The sequence below is a fragment of the Naegleria lovaniensis genome (genome assembly GCF_003324165.1).
Source record: "Naegleria lovaniensis strain ATCC 30569 chromosome Unknown tig011, whole genome shotgun sequence".
NCBI lineage: Eukaryota > Heterolobosea > Eutetramitea > Acrasida > Naegleriidae > Naegleria > Naegleria lovaniensis.
In genome coordinates, this window is record NW_025407833.1 from 689,451 (window position 1) to 716,642 (window position 27,192).

General features: G+C 37.1%; 13 protein-coding genes across 13 annotated transcripts; 6 read left to right on the plus strand and 7 right to left on the minus strand.

Annotated features, from left to right (window-relative positions):
* Positions 1 to 330: 330 nt before the first annotated feature.
* On the minus strand, positions 331 to 3,658 carry C9374_001058 (uncharacterized protein; the record flags this gene model as incomplete). The annotated part of the gene is made up of 9 exons (XM_044686139.1): positions 331 to 694; positions 879 to 1,957; positions 2,073 to 2,113; positions 2,195 to 2,526; positions 2,592 to 2,774; positions 2,839 to 2,848; positions 3,015 to 3,362; positions 3,529 to 3,560; positions 3,645 to 3,658. The coding sequence occupies 9 exons, from the start codon at positions 3,656 to 3,658 to the stop codon at positions 331 to 333; spliced, it is 2,403 nt and encodes an 800-aa protein (XP_044552200.1).
* A 95-nt stretch (positions 3,659 to 3,753) lies between these two features.
* C9374_001059 (uncharacterized protein) lies at positions 3,754 to 5,096 on the minus strand (the record flags this gene model as incomplete). The annotated part of the gene is made up of 2 exons (XM_044686150.1): positions 3,754 to 4,626; positions 4,854 to 5,096. The coding sequence occupies 2 exons, from the start codon at positions 5,094 to 5,096 to the stop codon at positions 3,754 to 3,756; spliced, it is 1,116 nt and encodes a 371-aa protein (XP_044552201.1).
* An 884-nt stretch (positions 5,097 to 5,980) lies between these two features.
* On the plus strand, positions 5,981 to 7,645 carry C9374_001060 (uncharacterized protein; the record flags this gene model as incomplete). The annotated part of the gene is made up of 4 exons (XM_044686162.1): positions 5,981 to 6,424; positions 6,531 to 6,705; positions 6,765 to 6,942; positions 7,018 to 7,645. 4 exons carry the CDS (start codon positions 5,981 to 5,983, stop codon positions 7,643 to 7,645), a joined length of 1,425 nt encoding a protein of 474 aa, XP_044552202.1.
* Positions 7,646 to 7,804: 159 nt separating this feature from the next.
* C9374_001061 (uncharacterized protein) lies at positions 7,805 to 9,388 on the minus strand (the record flags this gene model as incomplete). The annotated part of the gene is made up of 1 exon (XM_044686173.1): positions 7,805 to 9,388. One exon carries the CDS (start codon positions 9,386 to 9,388, stop codon positions 7,805 to 7,807), a length of 1,584 nt encoding a protein of 527 aa, XP_044552203.1.
* An 873-nt stretch (positions 9,389 to 10,261) lies between these two features.
* C9374_001062 (uncharacterized protein) lies at positions 10,262 to 11,542 on the plus strand (the record flags this gene model as incomplete). Its single annotated transcript, XM_044686184.1, has 1 exon — positions 10,262 to 11,542. The coding sequence occupies one exon, from the start codon at positions 10,262 to 10,264 to the stop codon at positions 11,540 to 11,542; it is 1,281 nt and encodes a 426-aa protein (XP_044552204.1).
* A 213-nt stretch (positions 11,543 to 11,755) lies between these two features.
* On the minus strand, positions 11,756 to 12,214 carry C9374_001063 (uncharacterized protein; the record flags this gene model as incomplete). The annotated part of the gene is made up of 1 exon (XM_044686195.1): positions 11,756 to 12,214. One exon carries the CDS (start codon positions 12,212 to 12,214, stop codon positions 11,756 to 11,758), a length of 459 nt encoding a protein of 152 aa, XP_044552205.1.
* Positions 12,215 to 12,595: 381 nt separating this feature from the next.
* Positions 12,596 to 13,954, minus strand: C9374_001064 (uncharacterized protein; the record flags this gene model as incomplete). Its single annotated transcript, XM_044686206.1, has 2 exons — positions 12,596 to 13,218; positions 13,432 to 13,954. The coding sequence occupies 2 exons, from the start codon at positions 13,952 to 13,954 to the stop codon at positions 12,596 to 12,598; spliced, it is 1,146 nt and encodes a 381-aa protein (XP_044552206.1).
* Positions 13,955 to 14,194: 240 nt separating this feature from the next.
* C9374_001065 (uncharacterized protein) lies at positions 14,195 to 16,078 on the plus strand (the record flags this gene model as incomplete). The annotated part of the gene is made up of 1 exon (XM_044686217.1): positions 14,195 to 16,078. The coding sequence occupies one exon, from the start codon at positions 14,195 to 14,197 to the stop codon at positions 16,076 to 16,078; it is 1,884 nt and encodes a 627-aa protein (XP_044552207.1).
* An 84-nt stretch (positions 16,079 to 16,162) lies between these two features.
* C9374_001066 (uncharacterized protein) lies at positions 16,163 to 16,918 on the minus strand (the record flags this gene model as incomplete). Its single annotated transcript, XM_044686228.1, has 1 exon — positions 16,163 to 16,918. One exon carries the CDS (start codon positions 16,916 to 16,918, stop codon positions 16,163 to 16,165), a length of 756 nt encoding a protein of 251 aa, XP_044552208.1.
* A 166-nt stretch (positions 16,919 to 17,084) lies between these two features.
* C9374_001067 (uncharacterized protein) lies at positions 17,085 to 18,485 on the plus strand (the record flags this gene model as incomplete). Its single annotated transcript, XM_044686239.1, has 1 exon — positions 17,085 to 18,485. One exon carries the CDS (start codon positions 17,085 to 17,087, stop codon positions 18,483 to 18,485), a length of 1,401 nt encoding a protein of 466 aa, XP_044552209.1.
* A 93-nt stretch (positions 18,486 to 18,578) lies between these two features.
* Positions 18,579 to 21,308, minus strand: C9374_001068 (uncharacterized protein; the record flags this gene model as incomplete). Its single annotated transcript, XM_044686250.1, has 3 exons — positions 18,579 to 20,243; positions 20,332 to 20,402; positions 20,477 to 21,308. 3 exons carry the CDS (start codon positions 21,306 to 21,308, stop codon positions 18,579 to 18,581), a joined length of 2,568 nt encoding a protein of 855 aa, XP_044552210.1.
* Positions 21,309 to 22,210: 902 nt separating this feature from the next.
* C9374_001069 (uncharacterized protein) lies at positions 22,211 to 25,436 on the plus strand (the record flags this gene model as incomplete). The annotated part of the gene is made up of 2 exons (XM_044686261.1): positions 22,211 to 23,730; positions 23,780 to 25,436. The coding sequence occupies 2 exons, from the start codon at positions 22,211 to 22,213 to the stop codon at positions 25,434 to 25,436; spliced, it is 3,177 nt and encodes a 1,058-aa protein (XP_044552211.1).
* A 347-nt stretch (positions 25,437 to 25,783) lies between these two features.
* Positions 25,784 to 27,142, plus strand: C9374_001070 (uncharacterized protein; the record flags this gene model as incomplete). The annotated part of the gene is made up of 1 exon (XM_044686273.1): positions 25,784 to 27,142. The coding sequence occupies one exon, from the start codon at positions 25,784 to 25,786 to the stop codon at positions 27,140 to 27,142; it is 1,359 nt and encodes a 452-aa protein (XP_044552212.1).
* Positions 27,143 to 27,192: the final 50 nt, after the last annotated feature.

Sequence of the window (27,192 nt, forward strand, 5' to 3'; positions counted from 1 at the left end):
ATTTGAGTAAACTCCAAAGGAATCAAAAATAAAATGAGTGAGTCTCTTCCTGATTGGTTTGCAAGGGTTTGAAGAACCGAAGCAACTTGGGTTCTTACTGCAACAACAGACAAACTGAAACGAAATATAGAGGCCATAGGACGTTACACCATTATTCGCTTCAGCTGAAGCTTGTAAAACAACAGCGTGCCAACGAACAGCTCACGGAAGACAGATCCTTGCTAGCACCCTAAACCAGAACTATTACCAATTCTACTGCATGACATTCAACGAATAAATTTTTTTATGCTTTCATATTCATTTTTGACTTGACGAATATCTGACAGGTTTTTAGTGCGCTTCAACGTCGGATGCGCCGCCATAAGACACCACACTCAATGCATCTCGTTCTTGGTTATATTTCTTGTTCGTTCGGTCTCGATTCTCACTCAATTCCTTAATGACCTTCTCGTGTGTACATGGTTCTTCTTCTTGATGATGATACAAAATGGTAAAGATGGGTAACGTGGCTTCATCGCTAGCTCTCAGAATGGGCATTAATACTTCACTTCCGAGACCTTTCTTTCGTTCGAGAGGTGAAACGAGAAGGGCAAGGAGAGTCCAATGAGGTTTTTCATGGATGGGCATGAGTTGAGAATGAATGTTTTCCATACATTCGGCTGCCTTAATGGATCGATAAATGGATTTAAGACCTCTGTGTGTAGTGTTTCAATAATAATCATGATTTACAATTGTTTGAAGGTGCATTATTTGCCAATGGTATGCAGTCGTGAGTCGTGTATATGTGTGTGTGTGATTGACAAATATAGAGATACAAGATTGACATCATTTCGGTAAAACAAACATACAAGAAAAAATTTGGAAATTAATCTACTTACAAACTTTTGGGTGCCTTGACAATACCCAATTTTAACATTCTCCAAAATCCAATTCCTTTTGTATTGTAGGGATCTTGCCAAATCGAAAGTGCTTGAATTTCTTTAGGTTGAGCATCGACTGGAAATTTCACATTCACATACACTCGGCCATATTTACATCCATATTTGATGACAAGTTTACAAAGAAATAGAATGGCTTCTTTAGATATTTTCGATTCTACATGATCTCTATAATTTTTTCCATCCTTCTCCTCTTCCGAAAATTCCAATGGATGTGAAATGTTAAAAATATATTTCAATAAGGGATGCAATGAGGACATGAATGATCGTGACGAAGCATGTGATACGTCGTGACGTGTATGGGGTGGAATTTTTTTCAGATCATGTTTCAAATCTCTTGTGTCTTCTAAGGATGATGATTTTTCAGTGATTGTTGTCGTTGCTGTGCTGCTACTACTACTATTACTTTGAGGAGAATCCATGGAAATGGGAGAAGAAGAAACATGCCCTTCAATGTTATTCTTCCTCTTTTGAATCAAAGTATTTAGTGGTGGTTGTTGTTGTTGTTGTTGCTGCTCAACTCGAGAATTCATGAAAACTTTGGAATTGTTGTTCTGATGATCATTTCGTTGAGATAATTCTTCATCATTAGAAAGACTCGAAAATCCAAACATTAAGGAACGAGCCATAAATAAAGCAGCTTCATCGATTTGTGAAGGATGTATTTCACTCACCACGTTCCGTCCTCTCTTATTCATGTCTCGTCTCTTTTTAGGTTTTTGAAATTTCACATAATTGAAAACTTGTTGTTTAAAAATATTAATTTCCAAAGAATTGTGGACACTGCTCGAACTTGTAATGCTCAAATTTAAGGCACGAATGGTCGTGTTCATGATACTTGAAGAATTTGTGTTGTGAACATTGGAGAGATCGGAATGAGAACTTTTTGCACTTCCTGATCGTTTTCGACGTGATGAGGAGCAAGTTGGAGAGGATGATCCTACTCCTTGAGATTCTTGTAAGAGTGATTTGGTAATTTCTTTTCCAAGCTTGGTAGATGTAATGAGTAATTTCCACCACTGTCATTGTCGTAGTAGTTGTAGTCGTCATTGTCGTCAGAAGGTTCACAGGTGGTTGTTATTCATGATGATGAACCATATATTAAATTGTGATTTGAAATTTGTTGACACTTACATGTTGTTCCCATAAATTATAAAATTCCATACATGTAAGACCTTTGTATCATATTCATTTCATAGCACAATAATAATCATTCATTTCACACATAGTTGGTTCATAAATAATCATATACTCACCCATATGATACATGTCTTCAATATGAAGAAATGCAAAAACTCGTAATTTCAAATCATTGGTCAAGGCCTTAAAATCTTGCAAGACTAGATTAAGTTTTCCATGATGCTTACTAGAATGAGCTTTCAATCGATTCAATTTTTTCAAACATTGTTCAGCAGAAGGTCTCTCACGAGTGTCATAACTCACCAATGATTTGGCTAATTGAAAGAGATCACGAGAATATCCTAAATCTTCGATACATTGATGTTCCAAGTCCATAAAAAGATTTGGATTTTTTCGAAGTTCCATTGAAAACATGATGGACTTGCCAATCATCATTTGAAAAAGAATTCTTTGATTTCCATATATATATATTTGGATGTGTCCACAAGTGCCACTCATACTGTTCCAACTTACACTCCATAAGAATACATGTCTGTGAGTTGATCATAGGGCTCCTTATTAAGCATTTCATAACTCATATATTCCAAAGTACCGCATTGAGTCTTGGGAATGGAATGTGTTGAAATTTCTCGAGAAATTCCAAAATCTCCAATTTTCAACACACCATCCGAAGCAATTAAAATGTTTTGAGGTTTTCTATTGAAGAAAATATGAGACCAATATTTTCATTATAAATTCCTTAAACACCTTAAACACTTACAAATCTCGATCTAGTATAATTTCATCATTCACACACACACATATATATACATACATATACATTCACACATATATATACACATATATATACACATATACATTCACATACACACACACGCATTATTCAACCATCAGAATTCAAAGAACAACATGTATAAATAACAATATTACACCTACGTATAATATTATGTTCATGTAAATATCGTAATCCCTCTGCAATTTGTTCTGCATAATTGACAATAGCCTCTTCTTTCATCTTTCCTTTCTTAATCGTTGACGTTATCAATTGTTGTAAATCTCCTCCAGGACAATATTCCAAACACAAACACACATAGAGTGTCTCTGCCTTCTTTGAATATTGATGAAGAAAGACACTCAAATATTTGATAATATTTTTATGAGAGAGATCTCGGAGTTTCTGAGCTTCGTTGAGATGAATATTGGCATCTTCGTAACTTGCCCATTCCATACGTTTGATGGCAATTTGTTCTTGTGTTTTTTTATGTTCGGCTAATACGACTTGTCCTGTGTGAACGAACGATGTGAGTGTGTGAAATCCAAATTCATCATATGAAGAATATATAAATATATAATAGTCATAATATTATTGTTATAAATTATGAATGGGATTAGATTGTTCATTGATGAATTAAGAAGGGTGTGATGGTATCCGAGAAATGATCAGACATACCTTCGGAACCTCTTCCCAAAATTTTAATGACACTAATTCACAGAAGCGCACATGAAATGACGGAAACACAGGATGACTCAATCCGTGACAACTGGTTAGATAATCATGAAACATACTAGTAGTTTTCCATATCTCTGTATTTTTTTTAAACATGTTTTTGATATTGAAGTTTGACAGTTGTGCCAAATTGATTCCACAACATTTTATTACATCCAAAGATTCAAATTATTTGGAGAGAGCAGAGAGGAATTGTTGGCTTTCCAATCCTTCAACTTCTCTTGTAATTGGTACATTAGGTAAATATCCTCTCTTTGCAACGTAATTAATGGCTAAAGGCATGGCATTTGTCTTTTCTTGTTTGCTGCTCTTGTCACCAACCCAAATAAAGACATGAAGACCAGAATCCAAGATAAAGACATCATTTTCGTTCAACAAGGACTTTTGAATTTGATCTCCTTCGCCAACAAGTGTACACACAATACTACCACTAGCGTCACTCACACGGAATAATCTCTTTTGTTTTGCTTCTTGAGGAATTAAGCTAGCATTGTCTGGAATTGCATTTTGGACATCACTTGGAGATCCCTTCAATAAGGAGAAGAATTCTTCCTCTGCCTTCAAATCTCGTTCGTTCTTGGATCCAGCACCAACATGGAATACTTGTGCAGAATCGGAACGATCGTCTTGCATGGCTGTCACAACAGTGGCAGTCTTGTACTTTTCCTGAGGAGATGCCTCCTCTCCAACCCAAACGAAAATCTTGTTTCGAGCGTCAAGAATGAAAGCATCACCCTTGTTGAGGGAGGCACATTTTGGAGAGACTTCATAGACACGAACATTCTTACGTCCCTTCACATGCCACAATGTGACGACTCCCTTATCGCTTGCAGTTGATCTTCCCTTTTCAAGCTCACTATCGACGTGTGTGAATCCAGTAGCAGTACCACCATGAACGACACGTAGTCCAGAATTCTTATTACAAGTTTGGAAGTAGGAAAGGAAAAGATCGCTTTCAGTTCCTTGTACTTCACGATGTTCCTTTGGAAGAGTGCCGAGCAAATCATCGAGTTCAACTGTCTTGTATGCTGCAACTCCCATCTGTGTAGGAGTTGAGGAATTCAATTAGCATGAGATGGAGAGATCAATTGCAATGTGTGTGAAAATTGTCACATTAAACGTTCATGATGAGATCAAAATTGATAGTATTGTCATGATAAGTGTTTTAGAAATGATCGAGATGCCATCATGAAAATAATTTTGAAATTATTAAATAATCAAGTGATTGTCATGATCAGCGTTGATGATGACATTATTTCAAAACTTACTTCATCAATACTGGTCAATTTTCCCAACCAAAAGTGAATATCATAGGATTTTTTCCCATTCTTATCAATCACAGTATTCAACACAATATAGGAGTCACCATCAAAAAAGTTTCCATATTCATTCTTTGGTACAGGCTTGACCTTGAATTGTTCAATTCGCCAAATGGACAATCCTGCGTGATCGCCAGCTCCTTTCCATTCATCGGCTGTTCTTGCTGCACGAACACGAGTATGGCGGCGCATCCGACGTTGAAGCGCACTAAAAACCTGTCAGATATTCGTCAAGTCAAAAATGAATATGAAAGCATAAAAAAATTTATTCGTTGAATGTCATGCAGTAGAATTGGTAATAGTTCTGGTTTAGGGTGCTAGCAAGGATCTGTCTTCCGTGAGCTGTTCGTTGGCACGCTGTTGTTTTACAAGCTTCAGCTGAAGCGAATAATGGTGTAACGTCCTATGGCCTCTATATTTCGTTTCAGTTTGTCTGTTGTTGCAGTAAGAACCCAAGTTGCTTCGGTTCTTCAAACCCTTGCAAACCAATCAGGAAGAGACTCACTCATTTTATTTTTGATTCCTTTGGAGTTTACTCAAATCAGCTGACGTGGGATTGACGAATATCTGACAGGTTTCTAGTACCAATTGCGCCGCCATATCCAATGAAGATCCAATGAGAGCACAGTTAGAATCGGCGAGTTTGACTTGTTGAGCCATCATGATGTGAAAATTTTCTTGTTGATGATGTTAATGACTGTTGAAATTTTTTGTGGTTTGATGAAAATGTGGATGACATGTTGATGATGATCATCAAGTCTTGAGATGCTTGATGAGAAAGCCCCTCCGATATTACCTTTGATCAGGAACGCCCTTTTAGATGAACTTGGGCATTTACATTGGGTTACTGTAAATCCAAAAACCTCACTCGACCTCAAACGATCAAGAAAAACTCAACCCTTCATTGAATGTTCCATCCACCCAGAGATACTTTACATTCTTCATCATCAGCATGACCATCATAACTACAACAACCGGAACGATAATTTTGTTTTTTCTCTCACAAAAATGGTGCAGAGTTGGCGCCGGAGATTTACAACTGGAAGCGGCACCATTAAATGAACCTTAAAAAAAAAATGGTTAAAATCGTGGCGAACTATGAAATTATGAGAACGTTGGGACAAGGCAAATACTCCAAAGTCAAGTTTGGGAGAGATTTGGAGACGGGAGAAACGTATGCGATTAAGATTATGAATTTGAGTTATATAAAAAAGGAGCAGATGGAAACGCAGTTGAAACGAGAAATTGCCATCATGAAAATAATGAAACATCCGAACATTGTAAAATTGAAAGAAGTGCTACAAACGGAGAATAATATGTATGTCATTATGGAGTTAGTAACGGGAGGAGAGCTGTTTGACCGTATTGTTGCTGCGGAGAAGTTTGATGAAATTACAGCAAGGCGATATTTCCATCAACTCGTGTCTGCAGTCGAATATTGTCATAATCAGGGAATTGCTCATCGAGATTTGAAACCAGAAAATTTATTGTTGGATTCGACCGATCGGCTCAAAATTACGGTAAGTTGAGATCACAAGTAGGGCTAACAAAAAACGACTCATCATGCCTGACTTGTACATTTCGTAATTTTTGATCCATCTGCATATTTTTGAAATTCACCAATAGGACTTTGGACTTAGTAGTATTGTACCAAACAAACTCGGAAAATCACAACTATTGAAAACAACATGCGGAACACCAAACTATGTCTCGCCTGAAGTCATCAAAGAAAAGGGTTATGACGGTTTCATTTCAGACATTTGGTCACTTGGAGTGATTCTTTATGTAATGCTAACTGGAAGTAAGTTGTTATATACCCATGAGGCTGAGATCTTGTTGATCACCAATGAACCTTAATAGGACTACCCTTTGATGACAGGAATATTAATGTATTATTTAAAAAAATAGAAAGTGGAAAGGTTGATTATCCCATACATCTTTCAAAAGAAGCAAAACATTTAATCTCAAGCATGTTGCAGGTGAATCCAAAGAAACGATATACCATTGCTCAAATCAAGGCATCTAAATGGTTCCAAATGTAAGTATCATCTCATTTGTGTCTGTGATTTGAGTTCCTATTCAACCAACACTGTCATTTTATTATTCCTAACAGAGGATATAAGGAAGAGTTTGCAGTCATAATGCCACATATTCAATCTAAAATAGAGCTATCTAATTCAGATATAAAAAACGCCGTAAAAGATAGCTTCTACAAGGAGGTCGATCAACTTCCATCTTCATCCACACCAAAACCACCATCTGAGGTTCGGATGAATGCTTTTGATTTAGCGTCACAATTTGTGATGGGATCGATTTCAAAGATGGCTACAGGCCAAGACGCACTGCTAATAAGGAGACAAACGCGGTTGGTTGCCCTAGGAAAAACAGAAGAAATTTCTGAAAAAGTATTCCAAATATTGAAAAACGAGCGAGCAAATCCCAAATTCAAGGGAACCACCCTTATCAAATGCTACATGAATATGGCTGACACTGTAATTACGATGAACGTTGCAATTTTGAAAACTGTTTCCGATTCTTTATTAATTATTGAATTTAGAAGAGGCAAAGGCAATTTTCTTGCCTTTCACCAATTTTTTAGGCATGTTGCTTCAAAAATGTCTGATTTTGTTGTTTCTGCCAATTCACAAGGTCCTAAATCAAATTCTCCAACTTCGTCGAACGAGCAGCAAACACAAAGCTCGTCTACAGAAGTTGTAACCACAGACGCTCCAAAACAATAAAGATACCACACTAGTTAAAATCCTTCCTTCACACAAGACCTGTGACAATTAGAGTAAACGTTGTCATCAAAGTTAGTGTAAATAACGTCAAACGTTGTAAATTTCAATCTCACACACCATTCTTTAAAATATTAAGGATCTTTTATTGCAACAATTAATTTAGAAGAAGTCAAAACCACCAGCATTGGTATTGGTGTTTGGTCTTGGTTGGTTGTTCATATTCCATTGTGCATTTCCTTGTGGTGGCTGATAGCCCATTCCTGATGGTGGTTGATTTCTAGGTGGATAACCGCCTCCTCCCATTGGTGGAGTGTTGTTCCAGTTGCCTCCCATTGGAGGGTGACCATAGCCGCCCATTGGAGGTTGTGTATTACCCCAAGGTTGATTGCTTGGTGGGAAGGATGGTGTATTGAATGATGACGTGTTCATTGTTGGTGGCTTGTTTGGTGGAGTTGTTGTTCCTTGCAATCTCTTCAACTCCTTGAGAGTCATATTGGTTGTTTGTGGTTGACTATTTTGTTGTTGTTGTTGAGGTTGCTTCTTTCCAGAATCATTCAAATCCAAATTGACCAATCCGCTGGAAAGATCAAACAATGTAGAGTCCTTCTTTTCTTGTGTAGAGCCAGTGCCGAAAGAGTCGCTATTTCCGAATGCATCATCAAATCCAGAGCTATCAAAGTTAGCTTCAAAATCATTGGTTTGTTGTTGATTTCCTCCGAACGATGGAGCAGTGTTACCACCTCTTGGGTTGAATCCTCCACTTGTGTTACCACCTCTTGGATTGAAACCACCACCAGAAGTATTTGCAGTGTTTGCAAATTGTTGTTGTTGTTGTTGTTGGTTGTTAAAACCAAAGTTGTTGTTGTTTCCAAAACCAGAGTTGTTTCCGAATGCATTGTTTCCGAATCCTGTATTTGTTGGGCCAGTTGGTTGAGTGTCAAAGAAATCAATGAGAGTATCCTCTTTTTGTTGTTGTGGTTGTTGTTTCACGACTGTTGCTTGTGGTTCGGTTCCTGTGGATGGTCTTCTTGGTCTTGCTCCACTTGTTGTTGAGGTAGATTTTGGAGGTGGTGAGCTTCTTCTCTCATCATCGTCATCTCTACGATACTCGTCGTCATCCATGCTGGAACGAGAAGTGGATTTCTTTGGAGCTTCATAGTCGTCATCATCATAGCTAGTGGTTTGTGGTTTCTTCTTCTTCTCTGACGAGGAGGATCCTGAGGAGCGAGCCTTGTATTTGGCTTCAGTTCTGGAGAAGCCTTCATACTTGCTCTTTTCTTCCTTGGCCTTTTCTCTCTCTTCTTTAATGGCCTCTTCGTTTTTGATGAATTCCAAAAAGTGTTTGGCAGCATCTCTAACGTTAACTCCCCAATCCTTTCCTTCATCATCAACATATTTAAAGTTCTTCAAGTGACGAATGAGTGATGTCATATCCCTGGCCTCATCCAAACATCTTTCAGAGCCGTGAATGACCAAAAATTCCATGAGTTGAATGCCCTTTTGAACGTGTCTCCAGTCTTTACCAACATCGGCCAATCTGATTCTAATGACAGACATGATGAGCTTGAAGTCTTCATAGTTGAAGGTGTGATCAGCCACTTCAAGTTTATCGGTTTGCTTGACTCCCCATGGATCGTTGCTTGTACATTCTCTAACTTTGATCTCCAGTGGGGTCATCTGAAGAACCGTGTTTTTGATTTGTTTAATTTTACTCTTGATATCAAACATACTGATACTACTCATTTTCGGTTATGGTAATGATTCGAGTGAGGGTGCTAAAAAGCTGTTCAATAATTAGTTGTTCCACAAAACTACGCGTAGTATTCTTATTGTTGTTGTTCTTCAAAATCACGCACACAAAAACTCTTGTTGTATCAAAAAAAAGCGAGCGATAGGTGATGATGACGGTACAAAAAACGTTCGCAATAACAGCACACGACGCGAATCAGCAAAAACGAATTTTTTTTTGTGTTTTAAATTAAAAAAAAATTTATCGTTTGGATTACAAAAAAATTGGGTTTCGGAACTTGGCAATCTGACGCAAATTGTGAGGTGTCGCATGGTTGTTTTCAAATTGAAGCGAGAGAGGATTGAGGATGGATACAGACATTCCAAGGTATATCATTCAGCACCGATGATACTGTTCCCGAAAGTGAGGACAACCAGCACGAACATACGAACCTTAATCATCAACAACATGTCTTTTGAAAACCCTTTTCAGCAACTTGTTCAAATAAAGAAAATTCTCTTTATTGAAAAGGCCATCCTTCTCTCTCTTGTAATCATGATAAGCATTCCTCTCAATATGAAACCACCATCCTCTTACTGTAACTGCCCTCCACTCACGATGATTTGCTTCCTTATCAAGTGTTCAGAATCATGACTGCTTTTCCATGTAACGAACATGAATGATTATTAGAGGCAATGGAAAATTTCATTGTCATGTCTTTCGCATGCGTTGTGGTTGTTAGGAAAAAATAGGACAAAAAAATTAAGCCAATTGCCTCGCACAGAAATTGATAATCAACACAAAATTGATTGAAAAACAATTTCATACAACCGTACCCATCATCAAGCCATCAACCATCTGTTATTATTACCATCACTACCATCATCATGAAGAACACTTGTCGTTTGATCTTGAGCAAGGCTACCAATTGCCATCAAACTCGTTACTTTTCCACCTCCAAAGTTAATGCAGGTATTTGGGCCAACGTTCAATATGCTCCTCTTGATGCCATCAAACAATTGACCATTCAATTCAATCAAGACACTGCACCAAACAAGATCTTGCTAGGAGAAGGTGTTTATCGTACCGATGAGGGTAAGCCAAAGACTCTTACTTCCGTCCGTGAGGCCGAGAAGATCATTTTCGACAAGGCTTTAGATCATGAATATCCACCAGTTACTGGTGTTCCAGAATTCTGTAAGGCCACTCAGAAATTTGCTTTCGGAGAGAACAAGGACACTATTGCTACAGTGCAAGCCATTTCAGGTACTGGTAGTTTGTGTCTCTCTGCTTGTTTCATCAAAAAGTTCCTTCCAGCAGATACCAAAGTGTACTTCCCAAATCCAACATGGGTCAATCACTTTAACATTTTCCGTGCTCAAGGATTCTCCGATGATCGTCTTCCAACCTACCGATATTTTGATAAAAAGACCAATGGAATGGATGTTGCTGGATGTTTGGAGGATTTGAAGAATGCTCCAGAGAAATCAGTCATCTTGTTGCATGCTTGTGCTCACAATCCAACTGGTGTGGATCCATCCATGGATACTTGGAAGCAAATTTCCGATATTTGTAAGCAAAAGAAGCACTATGTCTTGTTTGACTCTGCTTATCAAGCATTTGCTTCTGGTGATGCTAACACTGATGCTCAATCATTCCGTTTGTTTGTGAAGGAAGGTCATCAAATCATGCTCTGTCAATCCTATGCCAAGAACTTTGGTTTGTACGGACAACGTATTGGTGCATTCTCTGTGGTTTGTGAAAATGCTGAGGAAAAGAAGAATGTTGAAAGTCAACTTGGTATTATCATTCGTACTCAATACAGTAATCCACCTGTGCATGGTGCTCGATTGGTCACTACTGTTTTGAATAGTCCTCAATTGAAGGCTCAATGGGAGAAGGATGTCAAGGAATTGGCTGACAGAATTAAAACCATGAGAAGTCGATTGGTTGAGGAATTGAAGGCTGCAGGAAGCACTCGTGACTGGTCTCACATTACCAAGCAAATTGGTATGTTTGCATACAGTGGTTTGAACGAGCAACAAGTCAACAGATTGAGAGAGGAATACCACATTTACATGACTAAGGATGGTAGAATCAGTATCTCTGGTTTGAATACTAGCAATGTTGCCACTGTTGCTAAGGCCATGCATGCAGTCACCAAGTAATTTGAGTGCGTTGTCGTGACTTTTGTAATACTAAAAACTCTCATTAATTTATTAATCACACAAGTGTTGGAGTTTGAAATAACTAGTAAACTATTTTAGGTTCATGGAATGGAATGCTAAATGTTGAACTTTTTTATTTACAGATTTTTGTTTGAGGGTTAAAATCCCTTAAACGATGTCAAGCAGGAGCCATAATTTTCAATGAGGACTATCTTACTTCATAATGGTTAAACATCTTTCAATCAATTGTTGTTCGTCCAAATCAGCCTTACTCGAGGCATTATGAGTCACGAAAATACCATTCAACTTGTCTTTGACAGTTTTTGTTGAGGCAGCCAATTGGAATTTCTCTCTGACAGGTGTGGCAGGAGGACACCAAACTAAAAACACAATTTTGCTTCGAGTGCCTTCACGTGCAGATTCATGTTCTTGACTTTTTGGCATTTCAAACCGTAAATGATAACAAATGAATCTAGTTTCATTGTTTGGCAGAGAGTTGGTCAAATCTTCCAAAGTTTGGCATTTGGCATTTAGCTCATCGTCGAGTTGGATGTTACCTTCTTGATGTTTCTTCATGACAAGGAATTTACAATCTTTGAAATCACCCTTTCCCATTCTCATACTTTGAAATGCTTGGATGGCATTGTCATGGAGGTTTACTGGAAGCATCATTTTCGTATTTGGTTGAATATGTGTTGCAAAACTTGTGGTTTGAATTGTTTTTTTTTGTTGTTGAACCTCCAAGAGCAAACGAGATGCAAGTATTTATAGGAACCTATACAGCTTCATCCATGAATCCTATTTTAATTTAGAACTTGATGAAGTGTAACAAGTTTGAAAGATAGGTGTTGTAGTATCCAATCCAATGCTTTGAGTTTGAAAGATTGGTGGTAGGAACTTGGAACTTTATTGGAATGACCACACAACATTGAACACCCAATGATGATACCATTTACAAAGTACACGCACTGATTTTTATTGTAACTTGCACAAAATACTCAAAATGCCACTTGTCACAACAATGAAACAAACACACCTTCGTTTCACACTCAATTAAATCAAAACCTTGTGATGAACAATATCTGCACCATGTTCATAATACTCATCCTTAGTAATACACATATTAAAGAATGAAGACAATGTTGCCATTATACTTCCACCAATCCATGTCAAATTTTCTCTATTAGGAGTAGCGACCACACGAATATCCATTGAGGATGGAGCCATTTCTGTCATTTCTTTCGTCAATCGATCTTCCAATCCTTCCATCAACGTACTTCCACCTGTCAATACTGTATTATGATAGAGAGTTTTACGAACGTCAATGGGTGATCTCGAAATGGATTCGAATAACACTTCGTGAATTCCTGAAGATTCCATTCCAATGAGTTGAGGATAGAAGAGAACTTCAGGAGCTCGGAATCGTTCTGAATTGACAGTCACGATGGTTCCATCCGGTAATTCATAGTTTTGATCGAGAGATGAACTTTCATCTGCCTTTTCTAATTCTTCTTGGAAATCTAATGCAACATAACAGTGTTGTTCTTTGAGATTTCTAATAATTTCGTGTTCGGAAGTGGTGTGAAAATTGTAATCTTTTTCACTTAACATTTTCATTAAATATCCAGTCACGTCACGTCCTGCAATGTTCAATCTGAGTACAGCATTGAGAAGTACTATAAAAATTCACACACAAAATGATTCATTTTCCAAAAATGTTTTTGTAGATTTACACATGATTTCATGAACCAAGAAATTTCATAAAAACAATACCCAAATCATTTCAATGAATAAATTTTCACAAAATCAACATCCAAATGAATATATATATCAAATGATCAAAATAATGAACCAATATATAAAAAAATTCACACACCAAAAAGACTTACATTGACCATCATACATGGGCACAACATTGGTAGCACCATCACCCACATCCAAACACACTCCAGTCAATCTTCCACTTGCCATCAAACCCAAAGCTCCCTGAATTCCCAAATAAAACGCAGGAACCTCCAATTTCTCCATTAAAATCTCAGTCATCTTTTCACGTTGTGTTTTTGGAGTCAATGGAGCATCTGTCATCAATAATGGTTGTTCTTCAGGTGCCAATTTCAATTCACTGTAATACGTGTGTGAAATGACAGATTCCCAAGCATCATAATTTTCAATTAAACCATGTTCCATCGTGTATGAAAGTTGTAAAATACCTCTTTTCGATTGGGCACTTTGTCCGACATAGAATTCTCGATTGACAGTTCCAACGAGAACGGAACAATCTTTGGCTTTGCCGATAATGTTGGAGAAACGAGTGGTGGGAGATTCGTAGCCAGCAATACCTGCTTTGATGAAGCCTGATCCGTTGTCAATGACGACTGAAGGAAGTTGTTGGGATGAGATGGTTGTTGACATTTTTTTTTGTTGTTGTTGTTGGATGATGAGTGACAGATGAAGGATTTGAAACAAATTGTTTTCATGAATGTATGTATGGGGCATATACTAAGGAATACTCGTTTTCTGAGGTATCAAATTTGTGTCTAATGTTATTACCTTGATCAAGAGTATTTTGTGTGAATATTTTGTAAACCTTCTCAATCCAATATTGAAATGATTCAAAAAGTTTTGTCAGAGAGCGAGCGAATTCAAAAAAAAATGACGCCAAAGAAAACACAGCCAAAATCATCATCATCGACCATGCCCTTGAAAGAGGCGTTTTCATCATTCATTCTGAAATCTTCAGAAAATTCCAATCATCATCGGAGCAGTATGAATAATGGAAGGTCGCCCGAGGAGATACAGAGAAGAGCTTTGGCTCTATCGAGTTTGCTCCGAGAGGAAGAGGAGAATGAAGAAGAACATACTCATGGTTCATCATCAAATCATCATGATGATAATCAAGTAGATAATTTAATGGATGAAAATATTATTCGGAATTTGTTGGACAACTTGATGGAAGATGAGGACGATGATGATGAAGTTCTGAATGATGACTTTTTTGTGGAGGAATCAAGCGATAGTGCAGATGAAGGATTATCGCCTTCTACAGAAGAGAAACAGTCAAGATCAAATTCCTATCAAGCACTAGGTGATGCCGATGATGAAGATGCGGATTGGAATGGAGAGAGCACTGATGAGGAAGAGGATTGGCAAGCCTTTCAAGAAATTTGTTGTCATTCCGATGATGAAGGAGAAGAAGACATGCACGAAAGACCAACTTTGAAATCAACTCAACACAATAGCAATTTTAATAATCATGGATATAACGCAACGACAAGTAGTAGCACTGGTTTAAGACATCTAGAAACTAACAAATCTATTGGACCTAGTCCAAAGCCAACATCTTTAGCTTTAAAAGCAGTTCGACTGAAACATAAATTGTCAATGCTGAAACAAAGACGAAATGGTCGGAATAATTCCACAACTCATAGACATTATCCACAACAAGATCATTCTTCACCTATTCACAATTTCAACAATTTTGAAAATAATTATTCATCGACATCAAAATCAACAGAGCTCAATGGTCACTCAACAACTATGGAAAAACCAAAGACAGAACACAAAACAATTTTGCCACCAGAGAATACTTTTAAAAATTTTGAAATTACTTCTAACAATCATTCCAAATCATCACACCAAAAATCATCCGAGCTTGAGGCATTACCATCATCCATTTCATCTAAACACCAGCTTTCCAAACAAAGTACTAAAACAATCTCCTCAAGCTCAACCAACGATGACACTAAAAAGAAAAGCGAACAAAAAGAGACAGAAAATTCATCACAATTCGAGTTCGAAGACCATCACGAGAAATCTTCTCATAGTTCAGAAAAATCTACAAACTCCAAGAAGAATCGAATGAGCGATAACACTCTGTCAAAAACAGACGTAACTCAAATTTCACAGAGTACCGTTTCAAGTCAAATATCCTCTTCCTCTTCACAGGATAATACAGATTTTTCTCCGAAATTAGCACACCATTATGAGAGCAAGGATGACAAAAACAATGCATCCAAGACAGACCGAGCCGCAAAAACTGACAAGTCTTCCAAAAAACCAAAGAAACCCAAAAAGAGTTCCACCTCTGACAAGGACGAGAATGAAGCTTCTGACGAAGAAAAGGCCTATTATGCATGCTTGGAATGTAAAGAATCTCATCGAAAATGCAGTAGAACATTACCAGCGTGCTCGAGATGCATCAAGAGAGGATTTAAGTGTGAATATCCAGAGCCACCAATTAGCCCTAAAAGAAAAACATCGGCCATAACGCCGAAAGACAAAAAAGAAAAGAAACGAAAATCAGAAGAAAAGAATGAGGTGTCATCGCCCACCACCAAAAAGAAATCAAGCTCTAGCGATACAGAACCATCTCCAAAGAAGAAAAAGACCTCTAAAAAGTCCAGTAAGGAAAAATCATCGTCTACAGACACCTCACGAGCGAATGACTCTGATGATGATGTGATATTTGTTAAAGAGGAGATTTCTAAACCTGCAAAACAAAAAACCATCGAGTCGTTTTTCAAGAAAACCAAATAGAGTTACAATTTTGAATAAATAATGATCTGTTGAATTTAATTTTCAATCACGATTTCAAAGAAACTATAATGTTCAAACAAAGTATTACTTTTCCACAATAAAATCAGTATTTCCTTTGGATGTGACAATTTTGACAAGTGATCCAGAAGGTGGTCTTTCAGTATAAGAACTTTCCAACCATTTGATGAGCTCACTTGAAACATGGTCAAGCGGAGTCCAGCTGGAAGTGTCAGCATTTGGCATGGCTTGTCTATTTGCTTCAGTATCTAACATGGATGGAACAATTCCAATGGTTGTCGTATGAGCAGGCAATCCACATTGCTCTGGATGAGCCAAACTTCTCACCAAATGATGAACCGAGTTTTTAGCCAATCCATATGCAATAGTATGTGGTGTTGGAGACAGAGCTCCTGCAGCTCCTGGCAACACCAACAAACCACCATCCTTCAAATGAGCACTTGCAATCAAAGCACTCAATACCGATGATTGAACGCTCACTTTCCACATGGCATCCACCTGAGATAGCAATTGCTTTTCTTTCAACGATCCCATAACAAATCCACCCGCAACATTCACCACAGCATCCAATTTGTTATTGGCAAGAATTTGTTGTAATTTCTGAGAAATGACTTGTTCATTCTCGGAACCATCATGAAAGCTTAATGTATTGTTTTTACTGTTTTTATCCAATTGATTGTTCAACACAATGGAATGATCAGCATCAGAATTTTCCTTCAAATCAATCGAGATGGCCATATAATTTTTCTGTTTGATGGCCCGAATGAGATTCCGACCCAACGAACCGACACCACCAAACACAGCAACAACCTTTTGAGACATTTTTTTTGTAAAGTCAAGGCAACAAACTCTTTTAAAAAGGCTACCAAATTATATGAATGGTCTTGAAATCGTAGTGTTCTTCTTTCCTAGAAGATAGTCTTTCCTTGTATTTCTGCAATGAATACATAGATATAATTACTGATTTTTGTCATCTTTGGGAAAAAAAATGTCTGCAACTGATTCATCACAAGCTCCTTCTTCTCTTTCATCTACTTCCAATCATGTAGTCTCATCATCATCCATGAGTGGTTCTGTTCAACATCGTGTAGCTTCTTCTCATCCTACCTCGGAAGAAGATCCCATTCAACCTACCCGTTCATCCATGTCATCTTCCGATATAACGGGCGATCACAACAACATTGCTCATCATCATCACGACCCAGAACAAACCATACCTATTTTAAATCATCATGATAATCTTTTAAATCCCTCTTCGGGAAAAGCGGTAAAGGCTTTTTCAATGAGTTGGTTAGAACGAATTTCAAATTCGTGGTGTTGTCAAATTGTACCGAGAATTGGAAGAAATTTACTGAGGAAGTGCTTTGGAGTGAAATCATTGACCAAAGTTCCGTTTTTGGAACGATTTGTATTTCCTTATCAGAAAATAATTGTAATTTCTTTTTTATGTCTATTGAGTTTTTGGATCTTGTATGCAATCATGATGAGTGGAGGACCAAAATCACTTTATGCAATTTATAGAAATGATAAAAAGAATTCGAGATTGGTGGGATATGTCGTACAAACAAATACGAACCCATCATTTTATTTGAGAGTTTTGAATCCGAATAGAGATGTAGGATTTTCGAAACATTTGGTTGAATATGGAAATTGGGAAACAGCGACTGAAGAATTATTTGGAATGTTGATTGCTAGTTTTAAAGAAGAGTCAAAAAAAACACGAAAACGATGTCTCGTTGTGGACATTGGAGCGTTTGCAGGATTTTACACAATTCTGCCTGCATTACATGGTTGTCGAGTCATTGCATACGAAATTCAGCCACAAATGGCAGGAATTGTAATGAGCTCAGCATCTTTGAATGATATCGACAAATTAGTGACTGTGAAAAATCTAGCTGTGTGGAAAGAAGCTGGCACCCGAATTGAATACTCGAAGAAATATGTCGCTGACTTGACGAATGTTGTCACTGCACCATTTGACACCGATGAAACTACTCCTGACTCTGTGGAGACGATAACTCTTGATGAGGATTACTTCTCAACCGATACACATATTAATTTATTGAAAGTAGACGTTTCGAAAAAAACAGACGATATTTTCTTGGGAGCTTTAAGAACGCTATCCTACATGATTGACAATATTATTGTAGAGTTAACTGCGGATGATGCACCATCCATTCGTCACATTTTAGACTCCTTCTTTGATAAGGTGGTGATTTTGGAAGACAGCAAGGGATTGGCAAGCTTCTTTTTCAAGTCCTCAACTCCAAAGATTTTCGTTGGAGAGAAGATATCAGTGGATGACATTGTATCACACCTTCGAACGACTGGTAAACGCAATGTTTGGTTTTCAAAGACCTCTAAAACAATTCCATACTATGGAGTGTGATGAAATAAATTATTTGATATAAAATTCTTATGCATTGAACATTATGTGTACAAAACAACCATAAATTGTTGATGGACTAAATTACACAACTTTTCAATTGGAATATTTCAAATGCCTTTCAACCATATTTAACAATTCAGCAATGTCTTCTTTCTGAGGGTTAATAAATAAATTTCCACATGATCTCATATGGCTACCTTCTCGAGTTGAGCTGGTAAGGTGCGTCATGAATTTCTTGTAGTCCTCTTTCAAGCTTGAGGGTAGTGAAGAGCTTAAATTCAAAATCAAATCCCTCACACATATCAATGTTATGGAGATGTATAATGGAGAAACTACAAAACAAGTTTCCATGATTGCTTTCAAGTGGAACACCAAGTTATGATTCAATTGTTCTGAAAAATCTTGCTTAGATTGAGGAGAAAAGCCTGTCAATATCATTCTTGTTTTCAAATACTGAATAAAAAATTGCCAAAATAAAATATCAGGAGAGTTGGTTGAGATTATTTGTTGATTCAGTTGTGATAGGAAAGACCAACATTCCATGGATGATCTGGGAATCAAACAATCCATGTCCATTAATGTCTGACGTATTGTCTTGCAAGCAGTCATCATGTTGGTGTCCAAAGTTGTAGATACTGGCGTAATGGTGAGTTGTGAGAAAGCGTCATTATTTTTCACCAATCGCTCGAATTCTCCCAAAAATAAATATGGATAAGAGCTTGTGTAACGAAATATGACAGTTAATTGCAGTGCCTTCAATACCAGTCGTTTAAAGTAGATTGAATTCACATCATTGGTCATTATTGGCTGTACTTGGTCGATTGGTATCAACAATTTCTGTAGTTCTTGTTGAATATCGGCACACAATGAATGTTTACAAAATAGTAAATATTGTTTGGAGATCATGTTCAAGAATTCGGAGTTTGGGCTATTTGAGAGTTGATGTGATTGTGTTGTTTGGATAGCAATATCATTTTGCAACTTATCAAGAGCACACCGTGAGAGTGTGACACTCATTTCGTTACTTCCGTCTAATACTTGGTTGATAAATGCAGCCCACATGAAGCATGATGCTTTTTCTATATTCCCCATCTGTGTTGAGTCTAGAAATTTGAAAAGCTCTTTTTTACATTGTTTGATACTCTTTTCACTCTCAGAAAGTAATATTGATCTATTGTCATCATAAATGGATAATTTAAATAAGCAGTGATATTTTAAGAAGAGTGCTTCGAAAGCACTGTAAATACTTTGATAGAATGTATCGCTCATCACTCGTTGCTGAATCCATAGTAAAAGTTTCTCCTTGACAAACATTTTTAACATTTCTCGATGATTATTATCCAAACAATCAACGATGAAATTAATGAAATCCTCTCTGAAGAAGAGTTGCATTGAATAATCTAAACTTGGTTCAATTTGATACATACTACTCGCACTGCTGGATGTGTCAAAATTATGCGAGAGTGAAACATTAATCATTTGCAAAAGATAATTCCTTCGATCAATTTCTTTTCGTCCCAATAGTGCATCTTCAAACGTGCTTAGAGGAGACACGTCTACCTGTGGATAATTTGTTGTTGGAGGCTTCAATACTTCACGAGTTGGGGAGTTTGTTTCATTTTGAGAATTGTCATTGGGAAGCTTCCTCTTTTTAGGTTCGTTAATTTTTCGTTGTGAGGGTGTTTGTTTCAGTGTGGGTGACGGGGAGACACTGATAAGGGTTTCATCACTTTCTGTTCGTAACTTTGGACCTCGTTTCTGTGAGGTAGGTGGATGTGGTCACACATGTCATTCATGCAAACATTGGAATATCAGAAAAGGCAGTTTGATGAAATAAAACACTCACCTTAGGTTCTGAAAATACACATTCATGCTGTAGACCTCTTCTCTTACATTCTCCACATGGATGTAATTTGTCTGTAAATTTTATATTGACATAGATCCATGATGACAAAATTGTGAACATTGTACAAAATAAGCAAAATACATACCACACTTTCTGTGGCTCTTTCTACAGTGAGTACACGACATTCTCGGTTGTGAAGGATCTACTGAAAGTGACATGGAAGCAACAGCTCCATTAAAATCATTGCCATGATTGACCTCAATCGTTGTTGCAAGGTTTTGTTGTTTTTGCTGCAAATGCACTCCATGATTCGAATACTGACTTGCCGCTGTTGCACCACTCCTCATCATGATTGGAGGAAGAATGGTCGCTTCACCTTCACTCACAGCCATGGAGTGAGCTTGTGGATGATTCACCAAGTTACTGGTCATGATGGGAATGCTACCTCGCTGATGTTGTTGAATATGGTGATGATGATCCAAATGGTTCAAATTGCTCGGACTATGACCACTCTCATGATTACTTGCTGGATAAGAACTAGTAGTCGTATTGTTGTTGGTGTTGTTGTTGTGGTTGTGGTTGCCTGTGGTTCGTGTCAAGGTATTTTGAGCAATAAATCCAGGCTTGAACCCAGCAAGTGGTACGATGGGAGGATGATTGGAATTCCAACTCGTTTCCTTGCTGTTGTTCATGATACTCCGAGTGGTACCACTCGTATGATGATGATTCGTTGTTGTTGTTGTTGTTGATGATACATCATTTGAATCGGTTGAAGATCTTGTGAGTTGTTTTTGACTTGTTTCATCATCATGGGATGGTTTGGACGGTAAAGGAAGAGGAAGGCGGTTCAAAGAAGAAACGGAAGAAGCTGCTCTTTGTTGTGGCTGTTCAAAGGATGATGAAGCTAATGGCAAAAGTATTGGAGGAGAGGAGGATGAAATTTTCTTGTCTTCCGATGATGAAGATAAAAAGCTCATGGAATTTGTGGAGAGAGGTAATATGAGATGGGATGATGGGAATGAGGAGGATATGTAGAGGCACCAATGATGATTCAATTCGATTCGAAAGAAATCACACAACTTGCTTATGGATGGGGATTTGATGTTTGGAGGCTCGGATGATTTTTTATAGTGACATTTCTCCGCAAAAGCCCACCACAGAATTTCGAAGGTTGTTGGACACGAGTGAAGACCAGTGAGACTTTCAAAGGAACAATTTTATTACAATATAATTCATGAATGGAAAGGAGGTTGTTTGTTTGGCACCGTTGAAAATTTGGCATCATACTCAGTCTCGTTGAGTCGGGGTCCAAAAACAAGGACATTAGTCTGAACACCCCGTTTATGGATCGATAAAGGTTGAGACAGAGAAGATGCTTGAGAAGCACTGCTAACAATTCAAACAGAAGATTTCGAGTGGATCGAGGTAAAGATCCGTTTTTTTCGCACGATTGGAAAGTGTGGAAAAGAAGGCAGCAGAAACTCCAAATTCATTGTCATCTTCATCCAGTGTAGAATCATCTTGACCACCTTGCAAAAATTGTCTCGAATCGTCGTTGATTATTTTCAATAATTGGGAGCGAATTCAATGGAGTGAGCGAGTTAAACCAATACTCTGTGGTAAGTTGAAATGCTGGACCCAGTAACGTTGTGCTGCCTTAATGTTGGTGAATAAATCAACCCCTACATTTTGGATCCGTTGCACCATTGGTAAGAATTATGTACAACACACAAAACCCACTCGCACTCGAAACACACACTTCAAAAAGGTTCAGCAACTCTTTTTTGATTGAATTTGAGAGTCAAGTTTCTAAGGTTTTGCCATTTCATACAACGACTCTCTCAGGTTGGCTTAAAGATCAAAAAAAAAACTCTCGAACATGAAAAGAACAAGTGTCAATCGCATGTTGCAAGGATTAAATTCCCATAGCAACACAACATCGAGCATCATCAACAGTAATCATGTTTTTAATTCTTCTTCATCAATGAAGGCAAACACCATATTTTTAAATTCAATGATGAAACATGTTCCTAACAATAACAAATTGTTGAATTATCCGAATTATCCGAATTATCCAACAACAGCAACAGAAGCATTTGGTCAAATACGTTCCTACACCACCACAAATTGGTCTATTGAAAAAGAAGCGTCAACAAATGATAGTGGAGGTAACACTTCAACACCTTCGTTCTGCCAACCAGTCAGTTTGAAGGATTACGATGCCCATGATGTAGCATCAGTATTGACTTCTCCTAAATCTTGGGGTGGTGCTGGTTTGTCAGTTGATGCTGTGAAGCCTTTGTATGAGAATAATTTTGATGGCTCATCTCTCCGCAACATTGTTGAGAATATCAAGTTGGACGGTGTAAAGTATGCCATTGATCGACTTCAAAGCACTTATAACAAGAATAACATTCCTCAACTCTCCGACACTTGTCAAAGTATTGTACATTGGGTCAATGATAAAATTCTCCCAAAACCACAGAAATTTCTGAACGAAATACACCAAGCACATCTTGAAAATGCTACAGATTTCGAAAAGTTTTATTCTGAAGCACGGAACGAATTAGCAAGCAATCACCCTGACAAGGTGTTGAAACCTGAAGATTTTGATGATTTTGAGCAGAATTTATTTGCAAAAACTACTATTAGAGCTTATAATTCTAAATTTGGCTATCCAAACTTTGGTAAACAATATCGGTCTATTGAATTGCCTGTAACTTTAATAGGTGCTTCACTTGCCAAACATGAACTGCCATATTTTACTCAATTTCAGTACACTATGGCACAAGATGGTGAATTATTGAAAAGAGTAGCTCCTAGGAGCAAACGCAGCGCAATAATGTTTATGGGTCCATCTGGTGCTGGTAAGACATCAGCTTGCGTGCGTTTGTTATGTCATAATCCTGGAATGGTTTTAACATGTACTTTATCAAACGAGGTATCCAGTGGATTGACAACGGATTCTTTGATGAAGCAAGCATTTGGCCACTTAAACGGCCGAAATATTTTTGAACTTTTTGGCCAAGTAGACCAAGTAGTGCTAATGGTATTCATATGTAGATTGATTTATATTTTAAAGCTAATTGATGATGCAAAACAAAATCCAACTGTATTTGAAAATTTTGTTCAGAGAGATAGGGATGGAAATATTGTTACAGGTGGAATACTTCCATATCTCGCATATAAGCAATCAAATGGCAATACTGATACCAGTTTTAATGCTTTGAGGTATGCACAGCTATATGTTTATACTTCTCCCGACGATTTGAAGGCATTTGTTGCAACTTTGGTGAACAAGATAATTCATTCACTTAATGACAATTCCGCTCTATTTGGAATAGTCAAGAAAATTGAAAAATTTATAGTTGTTATTGATGACGCTAAACTTTATGCAAGGTTTGTATTGATTAATAATGTTCTTACTTGATTCATATTATTTTACTAGCGAAAACTTACTCCATTGCACTAACCTTTCAGAGTTAACAAGTCTGAACGGTGAGAAGAGAGGACTTTTAGCCAGGTTTGCACAAGTAATTGCTAGCATTGAACAATTTCATTTATCTATATTTTCTGGAACTAATTTTTCTGTTAATGTAGAAAGTATTATACAATCAACTCTTGGTAAAACTAAAGCAAAAATTGATACGGTTAAAATATATGACTTTGGCTTGGTTTCACGAGATGATATCATTTCATTTTTAGAAAAACATATCAAAATACCAAAAAACGAGAAGAAAGAGATTTTATTTTATTTTCATGAACAAGGATACAAGTATTTTAGAAGAAGATTGATCACATTGGCATTAGAAAAATTTTCTACCAACAACAGCTTGATAGATGCTATTAAATCTTCCGTAAAAGATTTTGTATTGGGAGTAGAAAAGCTGGCACATTATCTTATCTATACCTCAATGAACACTCAATTAATCAATGCACAACAAGGTATTCAAGCCATTGTTAAATATGTTGCTCATTATCATTTACCATTTTTAGGTTCTGAGTTTATGGTGCACAAAGAGGTTGCTAATGAATTACTATATTTGGGATTTTCTGGTCCAGAAAGCTCTGAAAATGATCAGACCAATGTTGTGTTTTCTGCAAAGGATTTTATTGGGTATGAATCTGGATTAGCAATTCTAAAGAAGATATTAGGCATTGAAGATAAATCAGAATTGATGAAAAAGATTATTCAAGAAAGAATCAAATTACTCCTGAAATCTTCAGACCACAACATCAATTTGGAATCCATTGTTATGCTTAGACTCATAGAGTTAAATGGTACACAGCTCTCTGAAATTGGTTGTTTCAAATCATTAATCACCACCAATCCAAATTTGAAAGATCATGTTTTCAAGTGCAAACATTATCTAGACGCAAATGGATATGTAGAGTACTGTATTTCAAAACGTGTTATAGCACCAAACAAGAAGAAAATTAACGGAGAAATGTTGTTCTGGACACACTTTGCCGAGAAGAAGTGGGATTTATTAGATGGAGTTTTTATTGCTGTATCGAATGAACACCATAACACTGTGTTTGGTGTTAACAGAGTGAACGGATCTACAGATATGATCATTCCAATGGGTTTCCAGTGTAGAGTGCAATCTGGAACTAAACTTGACCCACATTTATATTTTAGTTCCACTATCCCTGAACTATTTTATCTCGATAATTATGGAAAATTGAAATCTGATACTCTTTACAATTTAAACAGTAATCATATTGAAGAAACCAAGATTAATGATGAAAATTGTTTCGTTGTACAGGACAATTCAAATAAGATAATAGATGATGCGAATGGACAAGGCATGAAAGTTCGTTCAAAGGCAAAATGGTATAATGACATAAGAAATGCTGTTTTACAAGTATTTAAATCGTCAACTATGATGCATGTGTGTGTTGGACTTGATATAACTGAAACATTCTCAACAGAGGTTGTAGAGAAGTACCAGAAAAACTATTTGTGCTCCTTTATTGACATGAGCAACTATGACTTACTCTTCGACAAAGAATGGGAGACATATTTAAAGAACTTGTTGACCACAACCACAAAACCAGCACTCGTCTCCCCTGAACTTGAAAGAACTACTTTGGACAAATAATAACTTTCAGTTGTTACGATCTTTAATATCAATAGAATCCTCCCTAAGGACTCGAATCAATCCAACATTTTCAATTGCTGTTGTTCACTTTCAAACTTTCCACTTGTTGCATTTTATTGAATAATAAACGAGGGAACCACTATAAAATTTATGGTAAACCTGGCGCTCATGTAGGGGTTAGTCGGATTAATCCAACTCAAGCTTGACGAACAAATTCGATCAAGAGATCATGTACTGACAAAATGTTCTTCCTTACCTCAAATGCATTAGGGATCTGCGAAAAGGCACAAAAGACAGCTTCATTGTAATGAGAACTCGAGAGATTTTTGTAAAAAAAATGTTGCACCATGAATGAGGAGGAAATTGTTCATGCATTAAATACAAATGTTCGGAATGCAATGGTGATGATGAAAAATTCTTCTTCACGTACATTCGACGAGTTTGAAGAGGATTTTAACATCATCAAGAAGGAATTATTGCACAATAAGAGAAGTATTCAAAATTCTGGTTCACATTCAACCTCTCAAATACCAGAGAAGAATGATATTGGATATTTAAATCATTGGAAAAAGAAAGGATATTTATTCTATGATTATTTATGGAACAAGGTTTTGGATCGGAGAGAGAAAATCATGAATCATCAAGATAGAATTGCCAAACAAGAATACTCTCCAAACACATGGGCGATTCCCGATGAGAAATTTGAATTACATATAGACAAGAAACAAAGTTTAAACAAGGATCGTCCATCTCTATTCACCAATCAAGAAGGTGGCTCCTCCGACATGATGCATTCAGAACACGTTGATGAGCCTCTTGTGGAGAATCGAGACATTTTGAAAAAGTATGGACTCTCTACTCGTTCCTCTTCTCGTGGAAGAAGAAATAGAGGCTCTTCTTCAGACACAATGAAACATCATGCCGCAGCATTGACACTTTCTCAAACACACAATTTTAGGTCCATGTACATGCCTCGAAATTTAAACCCTGTGGACTTTAATAATGGTGATGTGGAATTGTTTAATACTCTCAAAAATTTATTGTCTCATCAATCGATTCAGAGAGAAGAGTTGATACGACAAGAATTGAGTTTAATGTTACAAGAAGATGATTATTTTGTTGAAAAGATTTTTGAACGATACACGTCTCTTCAAAACACAATGACACTCGAGCAATATGTGGATACTGTAATGGACATGCTGTATCAGCAGGGTCTCAAACGAAGAAATGCCCAAAATACTTCAATCCAATTACTTCAGGGACATTCATTGAATGAAGGCCTAGATATTCCATCATTACCAGATAATCGATTGACACATGCAAGAAAATCATTACATCAAGTCATTCCCAATGCAGATGCCAACAAACATTTGGCGTATCAAATTCAGAGACAATATGAGTTTTCGAAACAAGTAGCGAGTGTGTTCAATAATCGTGCCGATCGAAAATTATTTCAAGACAATCCTATGGGCTTGCCATGGTTGGACCCTTCCACTGAAATGTATCATCCCTTTGCTTTTGATCAAGTTGTTTTTGAACCCATGTTGAAACAATCGACAGCACGGAAGGAATTGAAAAAGAAGGACAAGACGCAACCAGCATTCGCACAGCAGAAGGAGACAATTCCATTACTTCCAAAAAGAAAAAGGCGTGAAAAAACAGGTTTCATGTCAAATTCATTGTTCTCGAATATGGGATTTATGTGATTGATCCTTCCATTTGCATAGAATGTTTTTTGAGAAGAGTGTCGACACAA